Consider the following 18,268-nt stretch of genomic DNA (forward strand, 5'->3'; position numbering starts at 1 on the left):
GTGCCTGTGTGTGTGTGTGTGTGTGTGTGTGTGTGTGTGTACTGGAACTTAAACCTGGGACCTGTGTGTGTGTGTGTGTACTGGAACTTAAACCTGGGACCTGAACACTGTCCCTTAGTTTTTTGCTCAAGGCTAAAGCTCTAGAACTTGAGCCAAAGTACCACTGCTAGCTTTTTGCTGATTAACTGAAGATAAGAGTCATGGACTCTGTTACCCAAGCTGGCTTTGAACTGTGATCCTCAGATCTCAACCTTCTGAATAGCTAGGATTACAAGTGTGAGCCACAAGCACCCAGCTTCCATTCTCCCTCTTATATTTAAGACTTGGCCCTGTGATTAAAAACCTGAGGAGACTTGTTTTTATAAGAGGAATGTGAATTCATTATCAAGTGTATATATAATAGAAGGTCTGCAGTCTCTGAAACCTAGAATTTGGAAGCAAATTATACATTCAACAGTGAATTCTACCATATTTCAAAGGCAGGTCAGAGAGTACCACGAAACACTAAAAACACTATCAGACATAGAAACAAAGCACAGACTTTCTATAAAAGAGGGTGAGGGGAAGGGCAAGAGAACAAACTTGAACAGAACAATAGTAAATGCTGAGCAGATCTGCTAGTTTTGTTGACTTAAAATTTTCTCCCTGATTTTTTTGAATGGAACTTTTCAAACATAGAAAAAATTATCCTTTTTACATGAAAATAATTAAGCTATCGTTGGAATTTTTCATCCTTTAGTAATGCAATGGGACAAAAACAATGATGAAACATTCATTTCTATGTGGCTTCAGATGGCTTTTCATCTACACATGAAATGGCGGCATCTGCTGCTTGGATCATTCAGAGAATTTCAACCAAAGTGAGGATACAACACTGAAAAGAACGTCATCTAGAGCAGTTGGAAAGCTGAAATATTCTACTGCTCTGCTTCCATAATCCGCATTCATTATGGAAGCAGCAGAACTTAACACACTGGTTCATTCAGGAATGCCACGCAATTTAAAGACAGAGAAGGGTCCAATGGCAAAGACGATCCCAAAAAAGCTTAATGAGGGAGAAAACAAGCAAATGCCAAAAACTGAAACTCCAGTTCTACAAGGGAGAAGGGAATGTGTAAGGGAAGACAGTGAAAGGAAATGGCACAGAAATTACAAGAAGTTTCAAGAGGGAGAAGGTTCTAGGTAAAGGGACTCTCTAGAAAGGTGGGACTGTCTTGAGCAGACTGAGTTCCAAGAGTAAGAGAGACAGGAAGCAGGAGAAACTTGTGTGTAAGGTATTTCTTCAAGAACATGGAGAAAGCCGGGCGCCAGTGGCTCACGCCTATAATCCTAGCTACTCAGGAGGCTGAGAGCTGAGGATCAGAGTTCAAAGACAGCCTGGGCAGGAAAATCCATGAGACTCGTATGTCCAATAAACCACTAGAAAACCAGAAGTGGTGCTGTGGCACAAGTAGTAGAGCACTTGTCTTGAGCTGAAGAGCACATGGAGATGACCAGAAAGAGATCAGAGCAAGGTAGACTAATAGCTAGAAGTAAGAAGGAAAAGAAGAACTCCATTTGCTTCACAGGGAGAATAGAAGCAGCCGGGGAGCAAGAGCAATAAGAAACTGAAACCAAAAATGGAGGAAAGGCTTTTTGTCAAGCCGGTGCCATGCCCACGTGGAGGTGCCTCAAAGAGTCTACCTGAGCTCTTTCCACAATCCAGCACATGCAGCTAACATCAGACAAGCAGTGCAAATACATCTGGGCGCTGCTAGTCCATACATGGGAAAATAATGGTTCCCTACTCAAAGCTTGGGGTAGGTCCTCTGAAATAATTTGATGTCTGATGTAATTATATCTGGAGGTCACCATTCCCTAAATTACTGTATGTGAGCGTGCCAATAAGAAAAGTCAAGTTTTTTAATTGTTCCCGGGTAAAATACTAGCTTCCTCTCAAGAATCTCAAAAGGAAATAAATGTGTAACACAAAGTCTTTTGACATGCTGTTTCAGATAAGCAAGAAGATACATGTTAAAAACAAAAGGAGCTAGTAATAGTGTAATGGTGGCCTAGCAAAATTAAGAATTCAACTTTTTGGTTCACAGTGGTCAGAATGTTTTGATAAATTTCAAGTCTGAGCTGAACTAGTAAAATGTATATAATGTATACAATCTTAGGCAAGCAAGCTATGTCATTCTAGTCCATCCCATCATTCAAGTTAAATTTCTGCCTGGCATGGTAGCATACACCTCTAATTCCAGCACTCAGGAGGCTGAGGGAGGAAGATTGAGAGTTCAACAGTTGTCTGTTTGTTTGTTTGTTTTTTGGGGTCCTGTCATGGGGCCTGAACTCTGGGCCTGGGCACTGTCCCTCAGCTCTTCAGCTCAAGGTTAGCACTCTACCACTTGAGCCACAGAGCCACTTCCGACTTTTTTCTTTTTGCTTATGTGGTGCTAAGGAATCAAACCCAGGGCCTCTGGCATGCAAGGCATGCACTCTACCACTGAGCCACCTTCCCAGCCCCAAGAGTTCAACACTTGTCAGGCCTGCATCAAAAACGAAAGTAAAGAAAAAGTTAAATTCCAGCTTTTAAATACCTACAGCCTGTGTACTGTTCAGAGCAGCTTAGTTGGAACCATGGTAATTCTTTTTGTGAGCGTTTGAATTTAACTCACTGAATTTAACTCATTCCAACACAGGTAGAAGTCACCTCTTGTGGTTTGACTACTTTCTGCTCAGTTCTTACTTCTCAAATTGGTTCCCTCAGAACTCCAGATAAACCATCCCAATTTTATCTTAGTAAATTTCACAGCAAGTTCACAAGTAAGCTTTATGGACAGCTTCGAAACTCATTGTTAAATGTTCCCACTGTAAATATCTGGAAGGCTTCCTAATTTCACAATGAATCTTGTGTTTCGGCAAAGGTGTACCAACATGGCTCCATTTTCCTTTGCAGTTCATTTACTCAAATGCAGACACAAAATGTAAGAGCAATGTCCAAGAGAGTTATATACTGTGGTCTCTTACTAAACCTGGCAGGTGCCTGTATCATTTGTCTGGTTCATCAGAAACAGTTATCACAGAAGTCTGTGGGCAACAATGGTGGCCACATGACCCAGGCCTGCCATCTCTCAGGACCAATCTCTGCTGTACTCGGGCCTTGGAGGCTCTCATTCCACATCTGCTCCCATGACAACTGAGATCTACATCTAAAACTCTGCCTTAGCCCTTGGCCTTGACCTCCAAGTTTACCGCTGCTGTTGTATCTCTCAACACAGCATCCATGAAGGGGACCCATGCTGCTGAGGTCCTTTCCAGTGCAACCCGTTTCCTGTGTTAGCTGCAAGCCTGCACAGGTGAGGCGCTCCATACGTCTCAGCAGATTCTGATTCAGTCACTAACTCACCAGCTGTCTAACATCCAACAGCTCTCCTATGGTCTTATGGGCACTCATTCCAGGCACCTTCGCCATATTCTGTCCACCCTGCAATGCCACTTCTGCTTGCCTAAAGGCGCACTAGGCATGCCTGCTCCACACCAACAAGCTGGGTTTCTGATCCATTTGAAGTTGGAAAAAAAAAGTTGAAATCGTTTCTGCAGAGAATTTGAATCATTTATTTTACTGAATAAAACTATGCACTTGGAGAGCAGTAGCTCTCCTGATGGGAACTTGGGAGGAACCAGCTACCAGATGGTTCAATTAGTCTTTTGCCGGTATTGAATAATGCATCCATTTCCCACCAGTTAGTGGTGCTTTATCTTATCGACAACTCACATATATGGAATCTGATATAAATACACACATATGCACTCATATGCTTATTTAAGGGAGAAATATTCTCATGAAATTTATTTATTTCATATATTAATTTTGCTCCAAAAATTACCATGCTTTACCTTGGCTAAAATTAATTCTATTTCTCCTAGGTCAAGTGTCTCCTTGTTCTACATCCTTTCCAAAAATACCTGGATCTTGACACACTTCTTTAGTTTTTCTGTTGCAAAGGTAATTGCTTGGCTATGTTCCATGGATAAATATGACTTATCCATGTCACACTTACAAATACATTTCGGAGGTAGTATTTTTCATGAAACAAAAATGGCAAATGTTGAAAAAAAAGACAACTGTTTGAAAGACTGTTGAAAGAAAATGAGTCTCTGTCACAAATCCAGTTAAGAGCTATTTCCTCACCTCAAAATTTCTCTTCTCACTGTGTCAAGCACAAATTGGCATGATTTTGCTATGGTCTGAATGATGGTGTCCCCTTCAAAATTCACGGTGCAATGGAATCCTCAATGCAGTATTACTAAGAGGGGTGATGAGGAGTGACAAGTGAGATTAGTATACAAAGGGACTAAGCTGAAGGAGGAAGTGCTATCGTGCCTTCTGCCTCCTGCCCTGTGAAGCCATGAACAGCTGTTCCCTCCAGAGCATGCAGAGAACACCATGCATGCCAGGGAGGTCTCTATCTTCACTTCCTAGCCTCCATAACGATGAGACATGAATTTCCCATTACCCACAACACTCAGCCTGCAGGATGTGGTGATAGCAGCACCAATGGACAAAGATGATTTTTAAACATGGCTTCGTTTATGGCATGACTTGCCCGCCAACGAGCAGTGAGAAGAATCTCCTGTATACCAATGAAGGAAAATAAGCCACAGCTGCTCTTCAACACCACTGGGCCAAATGCGAAACTTACCAAGAAAGCTACCTAGGGCTGAGAACTCAGTTCAGTGGTTGAAATTATCCTTAGCCACATACAGGTACTAGGTGCAATGCTCAAGAGAGAAGGGGAAGAGCAGAAAGGAAGGAGGAAGGAAGGGAAGAAGGACACAAGAAAGAAAAAAAGGTGTTCCTAATCTTTGACTCATCCATTTCATAGCTAGTACGTACACTAGCTTCAAAAAATTTCAGATAATACCTCAGTATTGATATAGGAGAATAATCATCTTTGTTATTACTGTATTGTATAGGGGAAAATCAGAAAGAAATTAAATCTACAACTGAGGACAATAAATTAGGATCGATTCATCTGACCGATCATCTAATTTCTGAAAAGCAACATGTGTGACCTACTGTTGTAAGAGATAATGTTCCTGATATTAACTGTGTGAAAACAGTAAGATATAATACTGTAGCCAAAGTTATCTAAATGAAATATGTAAGAAAAACACATGAGACACATACACTAGAAATACATGTTGGTAAATTTGGTAATGTGGTCTTAGGAGAAGACCACAAAGGTACAATGCCAGCCAGGTGCCTGTGGCTCACGCCTATAATCCTACCTGCTCAGGAGGCTGAGATCTGAGGATCACATGCTCTTATCTCCAATAAACCACTAGAAAACCAGACATGGTGTTGTGGCTCAAGTGGTAGAGCGCTTACCTTGAGCTGAAAAGCACAGGGACAGCACCCAAGCTCAGAGTTCAAGCCCCACCACCACCAACAAAAAAAAAGGTACAATGCCTATGTGCATCTGATCAGATAAGGTAATATTTATCAAAATGAACTCCAGGAAATAGAAACAAGAGATTTTTTTTCTTTGTTACTGTTCTTGTTTTCTTTCCTTTTGTTTGTTCACTGATCTGTCTCTGGGAGGATGGGGAGAACACAGAAATGGAGGGACAAAGGGTGAGCAAAGGCAGCAGTGTACGCACTAGGCACGATGTTGAAAATGAATTATACCATTTGTAGGTAGGGACAGGAGAGAAACTGAGAAAGAGGGAAGGGGTGACACTGTCCAAAAAGAAATGTCCTCTTTATCTGACTTACTTAACTGCAACTCCTTTGTATATCATCTTTATACACATAATAAAAAAAAATTTTTAAGTATGGGTTTGGAAACAAACCGACCTGGTTCAAGTCCCAGCTGTGCCGCTTTCCAGCTGTGTAACCTTGAGCAAGTTAGTTAACCTCTCTGTGCCTCAAAATGCTCACCTGGAAAACGGGGACAACAGTACCTACCTTACAGAGGTAAATGGACAGTAATGAGACCGTGCATGCGCATGGCTTACATCATTTGATAGTTCATTGCCAAGTGCATGCTGGCACACAGCAAGCACAACGACTAGCCAATATTATCACCACCAACAGAATGAACGGGGAAAGCACAACATTGCTCACAGGGATTATTTCCTCGTAGTGGAATTCCAGGTCAGTTGAGCCTTCTCCTTTATCCTGCTCTGTTTTTCTAAATGTTCCATGGGATCAGAAAAAAAAAAATGCCTCATTAAAGAAAACATCTGACTAGCTGCTGGCACTTGCCACTTGGGACAGTAGCTGATGAGTGCATTAGCATTTGTGACGCTCTTTGCCCTGTTTCTACCCAGCCTCCTTCTCAGCAGTGCTGCCTTTCTCTGGAAGCTTCCCTACTCACAGGCGCAGTTCCTCGGAAGCCGTCCTCACCAGTGTTGGTCACGGGAAACTCTCCCTGCCAAATGTTGGCATAATGCTGGCCTTTTGGCTGCAGCTTGTTGCCCCAGGGGAAAAGCCTGTTAGGAGAGACACAGGTGTCAGCCCAACAAACAGGCACAGGCTTCTAGAGTGAAGTCAGGAGAGAAGATGCAATGGAAAAGAACAAGACTCATTTGTTCTATGTAGGCCGTTAAACACACACACACACACACACACACACACACACACACACACACACACATACACACACACACACGCGCGCGCACAAATACAGACACAAAGAAACACACAAATAATCACCTGATCATTTTCCAAAGAAATACACACACACACACACACACACACACACACACACACACACACAGAGATTCTAATCTGGGTTTTTATAAAATGTCCTTATTAACAACTCATACCAAGTTTACAACAACCTCAGACTCTCCTGAGTACTGCAAAGGCCTAAAGTAAGTCACAAAACTGAAAGAAGAGCTTATAGGAAGCTGGAAGACAGACATCACTCTGGACTTATATGGAAACATGACTGGGCACCATCATGCCACACTTTTTTTTTTTTATAAAGCTTCAGTTATTTTAAGGAGCTTTTCCTAGAAGATGTGACCTAAACATGAGTTTTGTCTCGTGGCTCTAAGAGCGGAGAAATACCACTGCTTCAGAAGATGTCTAAAATAAGAAAATGCTAACAGCAAGGCAGGCTGCCAAGTAGCTCTGAAGAGTAATATGTTACACAAGGGGGAATGATTTGCTGGAACTTTCTCCAGGACTGCAGGAAGCCCATTCGGCTCTGGGGATGGTAAAGGTTGGTGACTCATTCACCAGTGTCACCTAAAAACCTCATAAGGAAGAAGAATACCCAGGAAGACCAAGAGTTGTTCCTAACCAATTTCTTAACCAAAGTCCATCATTGCTCAGCAAGATGAGGCCTCACAGTACCTGTTGTGCAGGCCTCCCCGGCAGCTGTACTCCCACTCAGCCTCCGTGGGCAACCGCTTCCCTGCCCATGCGCAGAAGGCAACAGCATCATTCCAGGAGACATGCAGAACTGGATGATCCGGCCTGGGCAGAAGCAGAGCAGTCAGGAGAGCACCCACAGGAACAGGAAACAGGAAGTGGCTCAGCAGAGTTGCCCATCACCATCCTTGGGCCAGCCAATGACACTGTAGCAAGTCCTGCTCCTGAATTCAAGTTCTCCGTGCCAGATCTGGCCCCTCCATGGAGGGTTTCTGGTGTCCCAGACTTCCAAATGGGTTATGATTCCTCTTGGAAGTAGATACAAAGCATGTGTTCACTTTGTAGGCTTGGGTTCCCATAGGATTCCAGGGAGATAATACACAAGGACGGGCTGTGCCTAAACCACCTCGGGAAGGCAGGAGGGCTGCTCCCTGCTGGAAGGGCCAGCAGCCGACACTTGCAGCGCCCTCAGGGTCTGCACAGTTGCAGTCTCCTCAGAGCTACCACTGCTTGAGCAATGCAGGGACACAAGGATGAGCCATTCTGGTGCACTGTAGCTCCACCCTACAGACTACACACACACCCCATGGCCCCATGCACTGTCAGGTAGGACTTCAATGCGCCTGCGTTTTTGCTTCAGTCCTGCTTCCAACCCTCCCTTCCACAGGGTTAATCCCATGGCAAACAGCCTCCATTTCCCAACCTGTGCCTCCTGGCGTTAGTAACTTTGCATCTTTTTTAAAAACATTATTGTAAAGGTGAGTACAGAGGGGTTACAGTTACGTAAGTCAGGTAATGAGTCCGTTTCCTTTTAAACAGTGTCACCCACCTCGACATTCTCTCCCAGTTGTTCCCCTCCTGTCTCCCCTCCTCCCCAAGTTGTATAGCTCATGTCTAACATCGTGTCTTACTTTTCCAGCTGGATTAGACACCTCTACTGGCTATGCTAGCCAATCCCAGGTCAGTCTCCTTTTTACCTGAGAGGATAGGTGGGGGGAGAGAGGAGAAAGGCCGTTTGGATTGAATCTTTGTCAGCTGTTTTCAAGTAGACATACACCTTCCTGGTCCCCTCCTCATGCATCTTTGAATTCTCCATATAACCATGATAGCACTTTCATTTGTTCTTTCAACAAAAGTTTACTGAGTACCTATTATGTGCCAGTCACTATGTTCAGCACTTAACAAGACAGTACTTTTCTCAAAAGACTGACTCAGTCAATGTCTTCTGCATGATTTAAAAATACATTCCACACTAAAAATGTAGCTCAGTGGAATATGTGCTAACTAAACTCAGGACCCTGGGCTTGATCCTGAGAACCACAAAAGAAATTTAAAATTACTTTTTAAAAATGCCAATTCAAGAGGAAGGATGAGCAAATGCAGTCACTGTATTCAATATATATTATGTAAAAAATGAACTACGGAACTTGTGGGACTGGAGGGGGGGAAATGGGGTAGAATGAAGAAAGGGGTGACAGTGACCAAAAAGCAGTTTACTCATAAATTAACTTATAGAATTGTAACCCCTTTGTACAACTACTTAATAATAACAAAAGAGAGAGTGACAGAAAGAGAAGAAGGAAGGAAGGAAGGAAGGAAGAAAGGAGGGAGGGAGAAAGGGAGGGATGGAGGAAGGGAAGGAGGCAGGGAGGGAAGCAGGGAGGGAGGCAGGGAGGCAGGAAGTCATTTCACTAGTAGAAAAGTTTGTGAGACTCTTATTTGCAGGTAACCACCAAAAATGAAGAAAGTGAAGCTATGGAGCAAGTTGTGCAGTACCAGCCTTGAATAAAAAAGCCCAGGCCCTGAATTCAAGCCCCAATACCAACATTTAAAAAAAAAAAAAGCCAGGCACCAATGGCTGGCTCCGCAATCCCAGCTGCTCAGGAAGCTGAGCTCTGAGGATCAAATTTCAAAGGCAGTCTGGGCAGAACTAGAAGTGGAGCTATGGCTCCAAGTGGTAGAGCCCTAGCCTTGAGCACAGAGCTCAGAAAAAGCACCCAGGCCCTGAGTTCAAGCCCCATGACTGCCTTCGCTTTTCCCCTTCTGGTGAGCTCAGAAGAGAAGACGTGGTCGGCCGCCAAGGCCGTTCTCCTCCTGAGGTGTCCAAGGACGTTATGAGCATCTCACCATCTACTGCCGGCCCAGAAGCTGCCACCTCAGGCTTCAGAAAATCCATTTCTCACATTTGTCAAAGGGCTGTACCCCTGAAGCCCAACTTTACCCATACCTAGGTCCCTGGCAATAAGGCAATAATCTGGAATGCAGTTTTAAAAACAAGAGGCTTAAAAATGCCATCTGAAGAATGAGGTTAGGAGAGCAGTTTTCCTGGGCTGAGAGGCTGAGTCCAAACCCAAACCTGTCTCCATCTCCAGAGTTTAAAGTGCACCTCTATTTTTGCCTGAGATAATTACTTCCTTGCCACCCTGGAGACGTGCTGACCGACTTGTCATTCTGTGGTTTCTTTAGTTAGATGGTGGCTTCCAAGTATGTCAGCCAGTCCAGGACTAAAGATCACACGATCCTGTACTCAGGGCCTGGGTTTCCACAGGGGTCACCTGGCAGAACACAGCTACTTCTCCACAGACAGTCATCTTCATGACCCACTGAAAACACAGAATACATGAACAGATCCTGAAAACTGACCACTCTGTAAGATTTGTAACAAGTGTGTCAAAAGAGGCAGAAATCTATGAGAGAAAACTGACCAGTCAAGTGAAAAAGGAAAGAGGCTGTTTATTAAGAGGCGCCTGTGCAGGAGGCAGAGTATTTGGGTGTTTACATACATCATCTTCTGCCGTTCCGTTTTTCACCAACCACTTCGGGTTTGTCACTCTGATGGTGTATTTTATAGATGAAGACAGTGACTGAGTTCTTTTGCAAGAGCACGGAGACCTGTTTTGGAACGAAAAACATGTCAAGAGGGTATGACCAGACTCACCTGTGCAGAACAGTAGAGTCGGGCCCCTCGGGGTGTCTCCAGTCAGCTCCTTTAACAGGTAACCACCAGGGAGCTACGGCCACCTCAAAGCAACCGAAAACCAACTCCAGTTAGCGCAGTGACTCCAGGAAAACAGTGAGCTCAGTACACACAGCAACACCAAAGTTTCACTTAGGGTCTTCAGTGCCATTTGGGCTACCAAACAGTTATCTTTTTCAGAATACTGAAAATAAAGGTGTATTCCTAAAATACATCTTTGATTACGATGTAGTGTGTGTGTCTGTGTGTGTGCGCGCGCGTGTGCATGTGCGTGTGTGCGTGTGCGTGTGCATGTGCGTGTGTGTGTGTTGCCTATTCCCAAGAATTTTCAAAAGAAGCCAGGTGCCAGTAGCTCATGCCTGCAATCCTAGCTACTTAGGAGGCTGATATCTGAGGATCACAGTTCAATGCCAACCTGCACAGGAAAGTCCATGGGACTCTTATCTCTGATTAAGTACCCCCCAAAAAAACTCAGAAGTAGAGCTGTGGCTCAAGTGGTAGAGTGCCAATCTTGATCACAAAAGCTCAGGGTCAGCACCTAGGATCTTTGTTTTGTTCCCAAACAAAAAAAAAAAAAAAAAAAAAGGAAAGAAAGAAAGAAAAAAAAATGAAGTGCTAGCTAATCCTGTATTACTGTCTCCCCCCTCTCCCCAGTCCTGGGGCTTGAACTCAGCCTGGGTGCTATCCCTGAGCCTCTCTGTGCTTCAGGTTGACACTCTACTAACTTGAACCACAGCACCACTTCCAGCTTTTTCTGAGTGGTCTATTGGAGATAAGAGTCTAACGGACTTTTCTGCCTAGACTGGCTTTTAACTGTCCGTGATCCTCAGATCTCAGCCTCATGAGTAGCTAGGATTACAGGCGTGAGCCACCAGCCCCTGGCTCTGTATTAATTTCTGGAAAGTGAGAGACAGGTAGCACATCTCCTAGTTAAAAAATTAGGACGTAGTTAACTGTGTGAGTAACTGTGGTCTAAATGTACACAAGGGATCAAAGATCAAGCTGATTTAAAGACCCTGATTTAATTTCCAGTCCAAAATGAGCTATGTGACCCTGGGTGAGTTCATTATTCCCCTGTCCCTGACAGCCCTCACGGGCGAAATGCTATCAGATTGCCCTAACTCAGACACCAGAAAAGGTCAAGTCAGATAAGACTGTCACCTGCTCATCAAATGGTTACTAAGACCTTAACTCCTACTTTATCATTCTGTTAACCAAGTTAACCAGCAAAAAAAAAAAAAAAAAAAACACAGCATCACTGCCAAGTGCCTGGTTAGAACCACAGGCTGTGAAGGCAGTCAGAATGAAATCTGGGTCATTGCTCTTCTGGTCACCCTCAGTCCCATATCTAACTTCTCCAAGCCTGGTATGTCATTTGTAGACAGCAGCAGAAACAGCACCCACATGGAGTCATTACAACGAGGAGATACAGCAGGGAGCTTAGGGCTAGGCCATCAGTAACTCAGGCTAAGCCTTAGCAAGCAATGAGTACAGGGAATCAGTCTTGCCATGCTTGACCCTCCAGCAATCACTTTCAGGGAAGCCACAAAAAGAAATCAGTATTATTGAAAATACTAACTGTAAGCTAGACCAGACTCGAGGCTATCCCCATGACATAGTGACTGTCAATAACTCACATCCTGACCAGCCTGGGTGGAGTAGAAAGAGACAGTATGTGTGTCTGCTAACAGTCACTGCAGACCCCACATCTCATTCCCTCTCCTTCTCACAATCCACACAAAACATTTACCATTTGATGGGAAAAGCCAGTTATTGTTGCCGTTGTTAATAACAAAAAAAAAAAAAAAAAAAAGCTACTGTGCCCTTAAACCACACTACTGCCAGGCACTTTATTTTATAGAGAGCAAGAGAGCTGAAAGGTACAGCTTTTTCTCTGTCTGGCCCTGCACAACTAACCTGGTTCACTCATTGCTCTTACTGACTGGACTGCGCACACTTGATGCCTGTGACAGGTAAGTCACTCGATGTCATGGGAAGATGTACACAGAACACTCGGATCACCCCACCCACATCCGCGCCCCTCACTAAGCACCACCACTGGAATGTTCTAGTAGGCTCAAATAAACAAACATGGCCAAACCTTGAAACATGTTCATGTTTGTGGCAGATGCGACAAAACCTGTTTGTCTTAGACACTTTCCTATCTATGAAATAGTTCATCGCTATCTTTTTTCTTTTTTTTTTTTTTTTTGGCACAGATTCTGGGGCTTTAACTCAGGGCCTGAGTGCTATCCCTGAGCTCCTTTGGTCCAAGGCTAGCATATTCTATCACTTGAGCCACAACTCTGCTTCTGGCTTTGGGGGAGGTTTGTTTATCAGTTTTTTTTTTGGGGGGGGGGGAAGTCTCATGGATTTTTCCTGCACAAACAGGCTTCAAACCACAATCCTCAGATCTCAGCCTCCTGAGTAGCTAGAATTTAAAGCATGAGCCATTTTTTTACCTGCTCATTATCAATTTTTTAAACTCCACAATTTCTTTATCCATGAGGATTCCAGACTGGGGCTAATGTGTATCGAGCGGCATCTAATGACTATTATTGAAAGAGTCTGTGGGTTCTAGTAACTCTGCATATGCACAGGTGTTTCTGACTATGAGAAAATCCCCTGGACCACCGGATGGCCGCACACCCAGCTGCAGAGCAGGCAGCCACACACAGACTTAGAAGCAAGAGTCGACTGAGGTTTCCCACTGTCTTCTGAGGGAAGCTTCTGTGGAGCCGGCTGTGTACTGAAGACCCAAGGTAGCCGCTCTAGCGGCCAATCAACCTATGTGGTTTTCCTGTCCTTTTCCCTGGTAATTCAGACTAGGTACAGTACTTATTGAGGATCCATTGTATGTCAAGCACTGGGGCCTAATTCTTGCAGGGGATCTCCACGTCCCAGGAATCATCGGAGTATGATTTAAGAGAGTGATAGTGTTTTCATGCTTTATCTCATATGTAAGAATTTGTTCTTTAGTTGAAAAGGGTAAAGTACAAAATGTAAACCCAGTCACCTCATTTTCCTTCAACAATGTCTGCGAAAGTCAAACTGGTAGGTCTAGGTACTACTCAGACACAGCAGGTTATAGCTTCTGATTTCATTTCCTCTCTGCTTACCTCTCTTCTTTCATTCTAAACATCTGGTTTTCATTTTTGTCACTATTTCTGTAATTCATATTACGCAAGTAGTAAGGAGAGTGACTTCCAAGGCTTGAAGTGATCCCCACTCCCGGTGATGCACACAGAAAGAACACATTCTGGCTAGAGCAGGGATGATAGTGTCCTTGACCAAGGGCAGCAGCCTAGATATCTGGCCTAAAGCAGTAGTAGCTGAAGCAAGCATGCAGAGATAAATGAATAGTGTAGCTCTATAGCTCTATACGATACCGTTTCCAAATAAAAATTACGAAATAATCCAACAGTCCTTGTTATCTATTCATAAAAGTAACACTATACAGTTAGTTATTAGGAGATATGACTCAGAAATGGATATGTGATATGGTATAAAGGTAACCTATAACACACACCCTTGATTCTACTCTATAAATATATATATATGTATACATATGAATATATGTATGTGAATATATGGCCAGGCCCCGCTGGTGGTTCACATCTGTAATCCTAGATACTTGGGAAGCTGAGATCTAAGGATCATGGTTCAAAGCCAGTCTGGGTAGGAAAGCATGTAAACGCTTATCTCCAATTAACTACCAAAAAAACAGATGTGGAGCTGCTCAAGTGACAGTACCCAGGCCCTGAGTTCAAGCTCTAGGACAAGAAAAGAGAACAAGAAAGATGGAAAAAGATGGAAGGAAGGGAGAGAGAGGAGAGGGAAAGGGAGAAAGACAGAGAGAGTAAGAGAGGGAGAGAAGAAAGAAAGAGAAGAAAGAAAGAAAGAAAGAAAGAAAGAAAGAAAGAAAGAAAGAAAGAAAGAAAGAAAGAGACAGAAAGAAAGAAAGAAAGAAAGAAAGAGACAGAAAGAAAGAAAGAGAGAGAGAAAGTTATTGTAATCAGAAGAAAAATGATATCTGAAAGAATAGAGATTCTCTTCCGGCCAAGGGTAGTAATACATGACTGTAGCCCCCTCTATGTAGGAGGTAGAAGTAAGAGGCTAACAGTCCAAGACTGGCCTCCAAGAAAAGAAAATACAGGCTGGGGCAAGTGATAGAGCACTGGTGATCCTAAGGCCTTGAGTTCAAACCCCAATGCCAAGGGGGAGAAGAGAAGAAAGGATATTTGTAACAGGGCATAAACCCCAGCACCCCAGGAAAAGGATACACATGTGACAGAGGTGAAGGACTGGGAGACTGAATGAGTATGCCTCACACAACAGGTTTCCTCAGTACAGCATGATGGACATTTTACAGACCACACAAGGAGCTGTCATCTGCACCTCTACCCACCAGAAGCCAGCTGCCACCCAACTGTAGCACACAAAAATGTCTGCAGACATTGCCAATGGCCTGAGGAGAGCGAGCTCCCCTCAGTACTACGATGACTGGGGAAAAGAAGGGCAAGTCCTGCTAAATGTCAGACCCGCTGACAGCAGCCCCATAGTGAAGGGATCTGACCTGGATGGAGCCAGTTGTCTGAGTCTGAACACAGTACCACATTTTACAAGACAAGGATCTGAAGCTCTTTACCCTCTCCAGGCCCCAGTTAACTCATCTGTGAAATGGAAGTCAAAATAGTACTTCCTAGGGTTGTGGAGAAAGCCAAAATATTTTCTGGTCTAATTTATGACAAGGCTCATCCAGTGTCACTGGATGCAATCCTTTTCCAAATGTTACTATTTATTAACTCCATATTTTAAAACTTGTTTTTGAACTCCTGCCTGCCTTGAAAAGCAATTGCTAGTCCACTACATTAAGGAACTCTGATGAAGAACTGAGTTCTGAGAATTACATATTTTCAAGGAACACTGCAAATGATGACATTTCTAATCCTCTCTTTCAGAGGAACAGTTTTCAGGCATGCTGTTCTGAGTAGAAGCACAATCAGCCTCCCCTGAAAGGAGGAAATCTTCTCTGGACATGGCTGTCTACCTACACATTTTCATTTCCACTGAGACCTTCCAGAGGTGCAGCCCCCCTTACATCTGGATAAAAGGTCTTTAACACCTCCATCTCCATAGCAACTGTCTTGGGTCTAGGATATAACAGGGAACCCAGCCAACCAGTGACCAATTACAATGTAAATCAGATCTTTGAGAACCAATGTCCCTCAGAAATGAACTTCAGAGAGCAAAAGCATCATGTCCCGCCTTTCTCAGCAGACAAAACCAGACTTGTAGTGACAGCCTAGAGACTACAAGAGAGGAAGACAGGAAAAGATGCCAGGGGGTGGTAAATTACGCTCCTTATACACACAACCCCAAACAAAACCAGCATAGGAAAAAGACAGAGGCACTGTGTAATTATGCATCTTCAGTGTAAAGATGTCAAGTTCATACCTTTACAACAGCTCCCTTAAATGCATTTAGACAAGCAATTTTTTAAAAGATAGCTGTTTCTTGAAATGTAGTATAAACATGACAGTTATCCCTATAAAATGAGACGGGAAAATTTTCAACTGGCACCAGTGAATAATGAGAGGTAGAGCAGACAGGCAGTACAAGTCTCTATTTCAATGAAGGAAAAGACAAATTCACCATCAAAATAGGTTCAGTAATCAAGTCTGTTGGCCTCTAATTAAATACTAAATCAGGTACCTTGATGACTAAATAAACCATGTGGAACAGAAAAATGCTTACTTTTCCAGGTAGGGTACAAATAGTTATGTAACTTAAGGCACACTTGTGAGTTCACAATACTTTCTGCTTCTGTTCTTAGCGAAATGCATCGTGCTGCCACACGGTCTACGCCCAAGATGCACAATTACCCCATTCTAGACATTTTGTGCTCTTGAAAGACGAGTGGAAAATCTCTAGACAATGTGTAAAAATGGTGTAGGCATGTGAGTTCCACAAATCTTAGAAGTAACCTAGGTCATTCATTTTTAGTTAGGACCTTCATAAATATGGGGGGGAGTGATTTGGGGCTCCTTAAAAAATTAATAGGAACAAGAGAAAAGCTCATCTTCAAGGGGGTTGGTATGAGCATTTTGAACTCAAGAGCCTGGTTACATATAAGAGAAGAGTTCTACCATTTGAGCCAGCTCTCAGCCCTTCTGTGCTTATTGTTATTTTTCAGGTAGGGTCTTATTTTGACCGGGATTGGCCTTTAACCACAAGCCTTTTAACCTATGCTTCCCATGTCGTTGGGATTACAAATGTACACCACCATACTTGGCTTCTTTGTTGAGAGGTCTTGCTAACTTTTTACCTAGGTTGGCCTTGAACTGCTATCCACCTGACCTCTGCCTCTCTAGCAGCTGAGCATGGTACAGGCATGTACCACCATAAGTTTTTTATTTTTATTTATTTGTTTGTTTGTTGGTCATGGGGCTTGAACTCTGGGTCTGGGCCCGGGCCCTGTCCCTCCGCTCTTCAGCTCAAGGCAAGTGCTCTACCACTTGAACCACAGCGCCACTTCCAGTTTTCTAGTGGTTTATTGGAGATAAGAGTCTCACGGACTTTCCTGCCCAGGCTAGCTTTGAACTATGACCCTTAGATCTCAGCCTCCTGAGTAGCTAGGATTACAGGCGTGAGCCACTGGCACCTGGCTTCAGTTAGTTTTAAAACTAACTCACAGTCCATCAAAATGAATACCAGGAAACGGGCACTAAAGGCAGGGTAAGGGAAGAAGGGTAGATGAGTGAGGACAAGATGGGAGAGAGGATGTAGTCATAGTATTCAGTGTCTATCCTAGGAAACTAAGAACACTGAGGGGGTGGGATGGATTGGGCTCGGAGGGATGGGGAGAATGGTGAAAGGAGTTACATCAACTAAGATATACTACACTCATAAACATATTTGTTGAGTGGTAATAAAAAATGCAATTGAAAGAAAATAAGTTTAAAATAAAAATAACTTTATACTTTTAAGACACAAGTAGGTGACAATACAAATTAACATGTCCCATCTTGAAAGCACTGTGACAATACTCAGTGAACTCCTATATCCCATGTTTGACCCAGCAAGAACACCGGTTGAATCACTTATTGTATGCCCACATGAATGCAACACAGTCATTAAAATTATAAACAGAGTCTGGGTAGATAGTGCTAGAGTGCTTAGCTAATATGCATGAGCCCTAGTTCAAATTCTACTAACCATAAAATACTATACACAAAAACAAGCTGTGACTACCAGCATAAATGTTCATCATTTGCTGAAAGTGAAAAAAAATGCACCTCTCGATCCTCTGTAGGTACTATGACTTACTCAAACTTCCATGGGCTCCATGTCTAGCCATCTCCCCAGTGGCTCTAGCAAATGTGGGTCAAACTTGATTCCCTGCTCTCTGCTCTCAGATGCACTTTCCATCATCAGATTATTTACGGCATCTCTATTCCTAATATCCTCCTCCTAGCCCCATCATCTTCTATCTGGAATATAACCCAGAAGCCAAGATGTATTTTCTATAAAATTCATTAGAGAGGTGGGGAGAGAGGGGTTTGTCTGTCTGTCCGTCTGTCTCTGGGTGGTCCTATTCTACATAAATACCAATTTCACGTGTTTTTCAGTTTTCTTTTGGGAGAGACAGACAGACAGACAGACAGACAGACAGACAGACAGACAGACAGACCAACAGAAAAGGCGAGAGAGAGAGCTGACGGGAAGGAGCTGAGGTCCGCAGGGCAGGCCGCCTCTTATGTACCAATGGGGGCTGCTCTCAGCTCTACCTAAACTGAGGCAGGCCTTTCCTCAACCTGGCCACAGCTCAACTATGAGGCAAGGCTTTTCAGTCAAGAGACTGGAAAGTCCTGTGCATTCTAAATTCTTGTCCATGCATGTTGTCTCAGGAAGCTGAGCAG

At 43.5% G+C, this 18,268-nt stretch overlaps 1 protein-coding gene across 2 annotated transcripts in view; it reads right to left on the bottom strand.

Moving 5' to 3' along the window:
- The window catches only part of Sumf1 (sulfatase modifying factor 1), a 63,667-nt gene that overhangs the window by 28,018 nt on the left and 17,381 nt on the right, over positions 1-18,268 (bottom strand). For both annotated transcript variants that reach the window (XM_070018998.1, XM_070018997.1), the window contains exons 4-6: positions 10,308-10,390; positions 7,352-7,474; positions 6,366-6,480 (exon numbers count right to left, since the gene is read on the bottom strand). In XM_070018998.1, coding sequence (XP_069875099.1) covers positions 6,366-6,480; positions 7,352-7,474; positions 10,308-10,390 — 321 coding nt within the window. The remainder of the gene's footprint in view (positions 1-6,365; positions 6,481-7,351; positions 7,475-10,307; positions 10,391-18,268) is intronic.

Source organism: Dipodomys merriami, unplaced genomic scaffold (genome assembly GCF_024711535.1).
Source record: "Dipodomys merriami isolate MVZ:Mamm:240054 unplaced genomic scaffold, mDipMer1.0.p SCAF_13, whole genome shotgun sequence".
NCBI classification, from domain to species: Eukaryota; Metazoa; Chordata; class Mammalia; order Rodentia; family Heteromyidae; genus Dipodomys; species Dipodomys merriami.